Source organism: Sprattus sprattus (genome assembly GCF_963457725.1).
Source record: "Sprattus sprattus genome assembly, chromosome: 1".
In the NCBI taxonomy this organism is placed as follows: Eukaryota; Metazoa; Chordata; class Actinopteri; order Clupeiformes; family Clupeidae; genus Sprattus; species Sprattus sprattus.
The window spans coordinates 67,251,952-67,262,898 of record NC_137920.1 but is presented as its reverse complement, the minus strand read 5'-3'; the positions used below and the strand labels follow the sequence as shown (position 1 = coordinate 67,262,898).

At 43.8% G+C, this 10,947-nt stretch overlaps 1 protein-coding gene across 3 annotated transcripts in view; it reads left to right on the top strand.

Annotated features, from left to right (window-relative positions):
- The first annotated feature begins 3,364 nt into the window (after window positions 1-3,364).
- The window catches only part of mcama (melanoma cell adhesion molecule a), a 29,743-nt gene continuing 22,160 nt past the window's right edge, over window positions 3,365-10,947 (top strand). For all 3 annotated transcript variants that reach the window (XM_080832314.1, XM_080832313.1, XM_080832315.1), the window contains exon 1: window positions 3,365-3,496. In XM_080832314.1, the coding sequence (XP_080688440.1) occupies window positions 3,436-3,496 (61 nt within the window). In that variant the 5' untranslated portion in view covers window positions 3,365-3,435. The remainder of the gene's footprint in view (window positions 3,497-10,947) is intronic.

Here is a 10,947-nt window from a genome sequence, read left to right as displayed (position 1 = left end):
CGCTTGATGAAGTGCTCATTTGAAGCGTACAGGAATTACCGTACATCTGCTGAAAAATAGCAAAATTATACTAATCTTATTTTTAAAGTATGTACTGCCAGAATACTATGACATCAAATCTGAACTGCATTTGTAGCACCAAAATAGATGCATAAAATCATCAACATCAACACATTTTTTCCTTAAAAAAAAAGTCAGAAAGAAAAAAAGAGAAAGGAAAAAAAAAACAACACATCCTTATTTTAGCAGATGACTCATACCCTGGTATAGCTGAGGCTAGCCTGCAGCTGGGGTATAAGGTGACTGCCCAGGCGGGGCTCACAGGTGCCTGTGGGTAGGGAGACTGCCTTTGTGTGGAGAAGAACACACATTCCTGACTCCCGTCCTCCCCATCCCTGGGCCGGTGCTGTGGGGGGCCTCGGCGAAGCAGACACCATCCTCTTCAAGCAGAGATGCAGGGGGAGATCCCTGGACAGATAATGTTAGCTGCTTTTGGCAAAGGAGATGCTGCTCAGAGAGCCACCCTCAGTATACCTTTCGTTGTTATTTTCAAAAAAGCATGACCAGAGAGAGAAACAAAGAGAGAGAGAGAAGGAGATAAAGAGTAAGAGAGAGAAAGAGAGAGAGAGAGAAAGAGAGATTACCATGACGACCAGCCACCACAGGCAAAACAAGACAGAGGGAAACAACTGAGATAGATTTAGTGATGTTCTGACTCCAAAACACATTGAGCGCTTCTGATAAACATCACCAGAGGCAAGTAGGCAACGGCTTAACACACCTGCACCTCCTGAAAGCCCCCAGTTAGCCTATTCTCTTTGTGTTATGTCTTCTTTGGATATTAGGGGTGATTTAATGACAAATTGGAACACATGACTTATCTGCATTGTTTTTATAAATCTAAGATCTGGTTGTGATAGGGGGTGGGCATATGACTTCTAGCCTGCTTACAGTCTGTTGTTTGTGACATTGTGTGGTTAACTGTTTCATTCTTAGCAGGTCAAAGAGCGCCCTGCACTTGTTTCTTGACACTGTCATTTTAACCGTTTATGGTATTCAATGCTAGCTGTATACACCGCATGGAAAGTATTTGCCTGACAAGAGAAGCTGGCTTATGAACTTTATATGTATACTTAATGCAGGTATCATAATACTTTGCTTCAGGGAAGGCTCCTGCAAGTTTAATTCTGTCTCTTTGGGCATATGTACCCTCTGAATAATTCAAGCTCTTGCTTTGGTTATTCAATTAAAGAACCTCCTGGAACATATTTTCTTAAACAGATGTAGAGACACATAAGTAAGCTAGAGCAGTAACTCCGGGAACTACTCTTTAAAGAGTTTATTATGATGGAGTTTTGTGGGGGAGAGCTCAATACTGATTAAAGGAATGGAATTGAGCAAAAGGCTGTTCTCCTTTTTATGTGTTTTTACAGTTATACCGAATGCACGCATTTAAAATCAATCAGAGACGCCGTTGGCCTTGTACAGTCTAAAGAGTTCCTATCTTCACAGAGATCTTGGGCCTCTTGCGGTACAGTCCATAAAAAATCGGTCTCCTCACAAAATTCGATCAGTGTTGCCTTTTATGTAAAAAAAAAAAGTCACCCAGTAAACCTGACTCTTAAACTGTTGAGCTGAGGCAGTGCTTTGGTTCCCCCATAAAAAGCAATCTGCGTGTGTGCTAATGGTGTTTGTCCTTTAAATCCTGTCACCCCTACCTATCTACACAGCGGCTCTGTTTGCTCTGGCCTGACACTACACTGAGATAGACAAATGAGCAACGCCGGGGTGCAACAGTGAAAGCTAGAGAGGGGAATGGCAGAGAGGGGAGGAAGAGACTTTGAAAGAGACAGACACGAGTGGAAAAGAGCAGGATGAGGTCGATTTGAGATGGAAAATTAATTAAATGCCAGCATGGAAGGGATTCTCTTCTTACTGGCGAGGAGAGGAGAGAGATAGAGAGAGAGAGAGAGAGAGAGAGAGAGAGAGAGAGAGAGAGCAATCTGGAGAGATCTGGCCTCAGTGTCAACTTCAAAGCCTTTTTCCACTGGTGGCTTACGATTCCTCTCAGCTTCCTCAGAAGAGCCAGACCCGTAAGGCACTGAACGTGCACCCACACTCTAACTCTACTGCCCTGGATCTGAGGTGCGGGCTGGCCTCCACCCTAATGACTTAGCCAAGCATCGATGAGGGTCTTTATTTCATACAGGTGAACAAACATACTGTAGTGCTGACAAGTCAACTGACAGAACCCAATCAAGTGCAACTAATGTGTCTGCTCAGCTCACCACAAGTATGGTTTTGTGATATATTCTGAACATGCATTGTGGCTTAGTGGGTTAATAAAACAAAGACGTTTTGTGTAAAAATACCTAAATTAAAGGGAACAAATAACTAAAACAACAAGGGGTTAAATTAGCTTCACAGTATGATTCTGTTGCAGCAAAAACAGACCTTCCCAGTTCCAACGTGCATTTTTAACAACAACTTAGGCCAACCACTGACTGCTTGCCTTTTTAAACAGAATCTCCACTGATATCTGGTTTACTTTGGAGAGGAAAGTTTAAAGGCTGAATTTGAAAAATGCCATTCCCCTCCCTCCGAAGTAACTTAATATTCCCCGCGATTTTGCATCCCAGGCAGAGGGAATGATCTATGGCAGCAGGCCTGGTTAGACAGCTGGAGTGGCAGAGCCCGGCAGGCAGCGCTCTGCTGCAGCTGTTAGCGAAGGTGACAGGAGAGTGCAGAAAACAGCAGAGGTCGTTAACTACCTGTGAGCTCGGACCCTTGTTTGGAGAAGCCCCTATCCAGGATTTATACAGCCCATGCATCCTCAGCAGCAACACACCACAAATGCTTTACTTATTTGCTTGTTTATCTCTTAATCTATTTTATTCTGGTTTAGTGGATGGCTTGGTCCAATCTTTTAATACAATCTACACCCTCTAGTCGGTCATAATCATCCTATAAACCTATAAGCATAATCTTAAACTCATAATCATGCTATAATCCGTAAACGCCATTTCTATTTGTTTATGTGGAAAAATATGTATTGTCCGTCAGTGGAGGAAGGAGGTAGGCCAACTGAAGCATGACCACCACAGAAACACAATGAATTTCATCAGCTCCTCTCAGCCATTGCCTTTTCCGGATATTTTGGAGGCATGATGGGGGGTACAGACTGGGCAAAAGAGGGAGGGGAGCGATAATTGTAAATTCACCACTCTCCTCCTCCTCTTTCCTCGTGGAAACAGTACAATAGCGGTAGACCACTCTAGCAGTTCTACTCCCCCTCTCCCCCCGTCCACGTCTCTCTCCCCCCGTCCACGTCTCTCTCCCACCCACACCCACTGACTGAAGTAAAGTCTGTCTAGTTGCGTCCCTGTGCGCTGAGTAGGAACACTTCATTCCAGTGACTGGTACGCTACGGAAAGCATGGCTTGCCGGAAAGATACGCTGTTGCTTGTAGTGTTGATCTCTTTCGTCACTTTTTATGGTAAGTAAAATGCACTTTCGATAAATTGTATTCAAGTGAGAAACTTCCGAAAGAACGGTGCTGTGTTGCGCTGACACTTTGGCTGCGGGATGCTGGCGTTCTACCCAGGTTCGTGTATGGTGTTGTGGTATTTTCCCGCTGAATACTGCATGAAAGATCTCTAAACTCTTAATTATGCCCTCTTCTGAGATTTGCATGAGTGAATTTTGAAAGGTTATTTAAACACAGCAAAAAACAGGGACAGGGGACGAAGCGCATCTTTCATACCTTTGCCCTTTTCAGTTGCATGTGGTATTTTTTTTTTTTTACCATATTGTCAATGGAAACTGATGTGATCTTTCAGAACATTAACGAAGAAGGCAAGGTTTTCAAAAGCCTTCATTACACTGCGTCATTCGCAAATGTAGGCTACCTTAAGCTGTAGCCTACCTTAACGTATCAAGGTGTTTCCCAGAACGTCCTTAGTACACCTTCTGTAAGAGATACCTTCGTTAGGTTGGTCTGGACCACTGTTAATTGACGTTATACCTAAAACACAGTTTTCAGATAAAACTCATTTTTAGAGCATACAAATGTTGAGTTGATTTCTGGACGTATGCACTGACAGTGATGCAAGACAAAGTAGCCTATGTGTTGCATTACAGTTTGCGCTTTATTAAATTAAAATAAAATAAAAAACACAAGTAGGCTATAAATTAATTAGCCGTTTATCTAATCAGCCGTTTACTCCTTGCAAAAATTATTCTATTGGCAGCCTAGCCTATCGTTTTAGTTGGGAGCTTGACTTGCATAGGAAGCCTTGATGTGCTTTCTGATTAACTGCGCTCCAACTGAGTCATGGCCATCATACTCATCTCACGCATGCTCAAATATACATGAATGGCAAAAGTTGATTCCAGAAATGGATTCAGCCTCTTAAGGTATACGTAGGAAGGTTTCTCTTATTTGTACACTTTGGGAAACACATGTAGAAAAGTACTGCTTTAGTAAGGTATTCAAGTCTCAAGTATTCAAGTCAGAACGCAAAGAGACACCGTTATTGGGAAACCCAGCCCAGAACGCTGATTAAAGCTGAGCGTTGAGAAACAATGAGTCCTATACCAACTGATCCGAAGTTTTAACTGAAATTAACGACATTGCACCACCATCAGCACGCTGTAGTCCAAGGATATTTTTTTTTTTATCAAGACCTGCTTTGCTTCTACCTGTCTCTGTCTTGAGACTTTCCTCATATCTCAATATCTTGTACAGGACTGGACAAGCTCTGTTGTAGGCCCTTGATATTATTTTTTTAAAAAGTCTGGCTCTTGCGCTTGAATGTTAGATAAACTACAACGTATTTCGAAATAATCTTAACCCTTTGCACATGAGAATAACAACAGTTGTCACTTTTTTGGCAAACATTTTAGGAAACATCCCAATAATTCCTCCAGGACATTTTATATCTTTATCCTCCATATCATTGACCCCAGTTGTCCAGTTGTCCTTGTTGTCCTTGTCTTGACTATGTGATGTTTATCTTCTAGACTTCACATCCCCATCAACCTGCTGTATTGATTTGCTGAGAGTTTTTTCCACGTGATGATATCTGTAAGCCTGTGCGGAGCCCCTCCCCTCAGTCCCCCTCCTCTAAATTAGGTCCCCTGTCCCCTCCTGTCGACCTACACCCCAACCCCCATCCCCTCCTCACAGACGGAGCTGTCTGTTTTAGGATTATTGACTATTTGGAGACTGGGCCATCCACTCAGATAATACCCTCATGGAGATGATGTAACCTAGCTATTATCTGTGCGTTTATATAAGAAACCATCCTACACCTAAAATGGTGGTATCTTAAAGGAGACAATGAAATCACATAACTGAGATTTTAAATGAATGGAGGGGAGAAGTGAAGTCCTTGTGTCCTTAGGTAATAGCCAGAGTTTGAATGTGTGATAGAGATAGCGAGGCAGGCAGACAGACAGACAGACAGACAGAGAGAAAGACACAAAGAGAGAGGGAGACAGAGAGAGAGAGAGAGAAAGAAACTGAGAGGAGGGAGACTGGAGACATTCTTGCCAAACGAATGCCTTGCAGTATGAATGCAAGGGTGACAGAAATGGCATGCGGCTGAGGAGGCAGAGAGAGAGAGAGACCTCCAATAATACATCTGATGGAAGCAAGATTAGGCTTCCGCTGCCCTGGCATAATAAAGTCCACTGGCTCCATCCCACCATCATTATGCATATGAGTTCAAGTTCATAGGAGAGCCAGTCTGGCTCAGTGACAAAGGGGTTTTGCTGGAGACTTCCTGCCTCCGAAAGCAGCCTTTGACCTCCACTGAGGACAACACAATTAGGGTGCTGTTCCTCCCATGAGAGAACTCATAGCAGAACTTTCCTCTCAACCACCAAAATAAAGATTGCTTTGCATTATAGACTTTTTTTGGCAAGGACAGACAAGTGCATAACTTAGTTTCTGAAAGGTGGGCTACGTTTATTGTGGGTTAAAATAAAGGAACTTAATCTATTTTTTAGCCACCTGCTAGTGGTCATTGGGGTGCTGGATTCATATGCAACATTTTCAGTATATCTTGGCACAGAGCATGTGTTCTAGCATATTAATTGAGTATTCTGCTTGTACCATATGACAGTATAAAAATCTGGCAACGTCTTTTACAAGTTTCAGCTTGTTCTTTCCCCACTGATGGAAAACCGTACTGACCGACCGTGTGGTAAAAAACAGATTTAATTCAAGTGGTGATGTCAACAGGGGGCAGCAGAAGGGCGATTCTTAATGGGCTTTCGATGTTAAAGACTTAACTGGTCCCTCTCCCCTGAGATAGCAGTGAAGTACCAAAGATCAGGCTTGTCACCAATATCTTGAACCATGATGTGTTCAGAGCAAAAATTAAATTTCTGTTTCAGCTTGTCGTGAGTTTTGGAGAGACAAAAAGTCATTGTAGTAGCTGGGTTGCATAATGTGGGAACATTTCTGATAGTATCATCATGCTGTACCTTTCTCTGTGCTTTCCACAGTCTGGGGCCGACAACTGTGCAAATTGGGGGATTTTCCTGGTGGCTGTTCACAGAGAGCAGCTGGGACGCTTTGTCTACGCAGCATTTCTGCATTAGGCCAAGGGAGAGCCATGCGTGTCGGGCACAACCATACTGTTTGCTCTCGTGGAAGTGCCCAAATCGCTGTATGAGCACAACATGTCCGTTTGGCTCAGTTCAAACCCACCCCCATTTGAGCTGCATCAAATTCATTTGTGTTGCAGAGGGATGCATTTCTTGTTGCACACGCAAGTCTTGGCTTAATTACATTCATCTCAAATGTGCTTCTAAAATTACTTTGGAATTTCTCACCTAGGAATCAGCCAGAGAAGGGGTCATGGCTATAAGCACCTGACCCTGTTTTTTGTTTTAGCCACCTTCCAGGATAATTAGGAAGTTATAATTTCCCCTTTTGGTTTTAAAGCGCTGGCTGGCCATGACACAGCTCATTCCGGGGCCCGCTTGATCACAGCAGCAGAAGCACCTTGTTAGGCCCGAGCCTTGCTGTGCTTAACCCGCTGAACGGTGATGCGGGGAGACAGGGGCTAGACGACGGCCGTCCGAGGCTCAGCCTTGAAGTCGCCTGCTTAAGGGCGAACCAAAACAAAAGCCAGGGGTCCCTTAAGCACCAGCGCCGCTCTGAAAGGGGGATGATTGGTCGGAGGTAATCCGAGGTGTGTCTGTCTGAGACGCGCAGACGGGCCTCCTGTAAGGATGAAGGCCCAGATCTTATCTCCTTGAGCAGGCTCTTATCAGTGCTGCAGTGGTGAGCTGTGATTTTGCTCTGCTCTGCCCTGCCCCCATTGCTTATTACAACTCCAGACCCTGAGCTGTGTCCAATAGAGGGGCTACTGTCAAGAAATTATAGCAGTCACATCTATATGATAAAAACAATGTTGCATGAGATATGCTGGCACTTCAAGCGGGCCAAGCTGCCCTTGCCACTAAGAGTCATGTTTGGATGTTTTGGGTTGGGCTGTCTGACGGATGTTTATTGCCATAAATACAAGAAGAAATACTTTCTATAGCAGGAAAAAAAGCAGTTCATGTCCTAATTTGTTTGGCAGTCATGTCAAGGTTTTACCTTCTTTGCTGCGGTGAAGTAGAAGGCACCTTATTAAAGTCAGAACTGCAGACTGTGGTAATTGGGCAAGAGAATGAGAAACAGTCATCCAACTGCGGTGGGGAGAAAGGGGGGGAAGAATTTAGCTATTATGGAATGATGCCAGGGACCTCTTTCTTTCACAACCACAAAAAAACAGCTCTACATAATGGACATTGAGGGACATGCAAAAATGAGATCCTTGGGTGTTTGGTCATTTTGAAAAAATTATTTACAAATTGTGTTTGCAGTGACAATAGTGCATGTGTTCAGAAAATAATACTCACAGTACACTGTAAACAAAATACAAGCTGTTGAAATATAATTGCTTTGTGGTGACAGAAGGCGCATTCACTAAGATATACTCCAGCATTGTTGGCTAAGTCACCATCCAGTGTATTGATTAAAGCTCTAGAGTCTACAGGTTGTGTGACCCATTGTAGTGCCTCAGCATTATTCACATTATTTTATGCGGCGTGACTGTATTTTTAATGTGGAATATTAGACAGGCAGTAAGAGTCCAATCATATCTGAGGGGCCCCATCTGTGGGGCACATGGCACTCTCTTGGGCCAGGATCTCAGCCCTGGCACGAATCCCGGCGACGCGAGAGGGGGATTTGAAAAGCTCTCAGATACTGTCCTCTCTGAAAATCTCCCGCTGAATCAGCCCCGCCAATCCTATTTTTTTTTTTTTCTCGTTTGCCCCAAATCTCTCCCACACCCCCAGAGCTGCCCTCAGCAGACAGCTGCGCACACCTGGCCCCCGACTCAAAAGTTGACGCGCAGATGTGGGTGTTTTTGCGCGCGGACGGGCGCCCTGCTCCGGTTACAGAAACCGTACACCACAATGGTGGGCCGTGCCCACAGCCTCATCCTCCTCCTCCTCCACCCACCCCCACCCCCACAACCTCCACAGTCTTCAAGGCAACCAGCCTCCTCCTTCAGCACTCACATGCTTCAGCGCCCAAATCTCCCCCTTCCCCCACCTCCCCTCCCTCCCTCCCTTCCTCCCTCCCTCCCTCCCCAATCCTTTCTTCCCATCCTGGGGCCCTGAGGCTCTGAGGACTTCACATGTTTTCGGTAGCCAGCGTAAACATTATTGATTAGCGTCAGGCTACTCAGAAACGACAAAAAAAAATTGTTTTGTTTTGACACACCCACATAAGAGAGGAGGGAAGAGAGGAAGAAAGAAAGAGAGAGAGAGAGAAATAGAAGAGGAGGAAGAAAGAAAAAGAGAAGGGGGGGGGGGTTGGTTTGTTGGTTGTGTGGGTTGATGGTTGCAGGTGTACAGAATGGCCAGAAAGGCAGAAAAGAAATATGATTCATTCCATTCTATGCATGCAGAGCTGCATGTGAAATGTTTATGTCATTGCCCTTCTGTCTCGTGATATTTGACTGTTTTATTGTGAGTGGCGAAGAGCTGTCCATTGTGTGGCTAGTGTGTGGTATATGGCCAGCACATGCCCCATTGTCTCCTATGAGCAAGAGATCTATTTCAAAGGGTTGTGTAATTTGATGCAAAGAATGTGTCATGATTTAAGGCCTTTGCCTGAAGTCATTTGCTGAGACCTATTGTAGCAGAAATGGCAATGTTTCATCATTTGACAAAGCACATGTCAACCAATAATTTCAGAATGTTTTTCCCCCATCTATACCCCTTCCACTCCAAAGGGCAAACCCTCCCTTGTGACACTTATTGTCTGGAGGTATTTTGTGATTCACCTTTTTTAGTTTTGGCCTATCTTAGAATCGAACCATTTATTGATATATATTTTTGCGTTAGCTTGCATCTAGTCCTAGGTCACACACATGAAGAACAATAGGGATTTTATTTTCACATTGAAGTTGAGGATTTGATGTAAGATCAGTTCATTCTTTTTTTTTTTTTACATTCAAATATACAAAGAAATCTTGTAAATTGCCTTGCGGACTGCCATCAGCCCTATTCAAACAGAAGAATACTCATTGCACAAACCACTAGGAAAAAAGTGGGTACAGTCTCAAACCCTTAAATGTTCCACTAAACTAAACCATGAAATCAAAATGGCACTAATGCCTATGGTAGTTCTCTGTCCTCTGAAAATAAAAAAGTTGATGTCAGTCTTGGTTTGAAAGGTTGGGTTTTACTGTTTGGAAGGTTGGGTTTCACTGTGACGCCAGAGTGAGTTGTGGTTGTAATGGGCGGACTGAGGGGGCTTACTCCATCACTGTGGTGTCCTGGCAAAACAGTTGTAGTGGCTCCATTGCCAGGCCAGGTCCCAGGCGGCTTCTGGTTGCAGAGCGGGCGGCGGCAGTGCCCGTGGGCAGAGGTGAACGGGGTAGTTCTCCAGAGGAAGCCTACGCTCTCTCTGGGCACATTGCCAAGCTACTGACACCACTAGCTCTCAACCAGCACAATCACATGTCCCCACCAGATCGTATCTAGTGAGCACAATAGCTCCATGAGCGTAGCTACAGATACGTGCAGATGCACATGCATATTCATGCATTTAGCCCACAGATTTAAAAAAAAAAAAAAGAAAACCCAGCTGTTGCTCTGTATTGGGGTCCTTTATGTTTGTATTTGATATATTCACTCACATTCCTACATGTTCATATGGAATGTTATCTATACAGATGCTATGAACGGTTAATATTCAATTAAGTATTCACAGAACCTAAATTGTGTATCACCAAAGTTCTGCACAATGCCAAATTGTTTTGGAATGCCAGTGACAGTATTTTACAATCAGATTTACAATGTCAGATTTCTATATATAATAGAATTCTTGTGTCTTTATTGATCCCACACAAAGCAGCCCACAGAAAGATATAAATAGGACATTTTAAGAGCGGGGTCTTAACCACACTGCAGGCTGGGCTGATTTTTTTTCATTCTAGCAAATGTGAATATTTTGGAAAACATCATGTCCAAACATTGGGGAGGATGTCTGTTATATCCAAATGTAGGAACAAAACAATATGGTGGTCAAGTGCTAGGAACTCCTACCCACCTCAATTACCTCTGGATCTACTATCAAAACAAGTAAATCAGTTTCCATATCACCCTGTGTTCCAGACTGAGAAGGAGATAGTGATGACAAAAGGCCAAAGTAAACAAGTCTTTGATTTATATAAACTACTCGGAGCCTAGTGCATGGACTGAGAAGGAGTGAGATAGATAGATAGAGAGAGACGGAGGGAGGGAGAGCAAAACGGATTGATTACTATCAAGTTACAGTAATGTGCTCAGCTATCATTTCCATTCCAATTAGAAACAGAAAGCACGTATCACAACAGAGACATTTTCAGTCTTATTGACTGGCTCCATGTT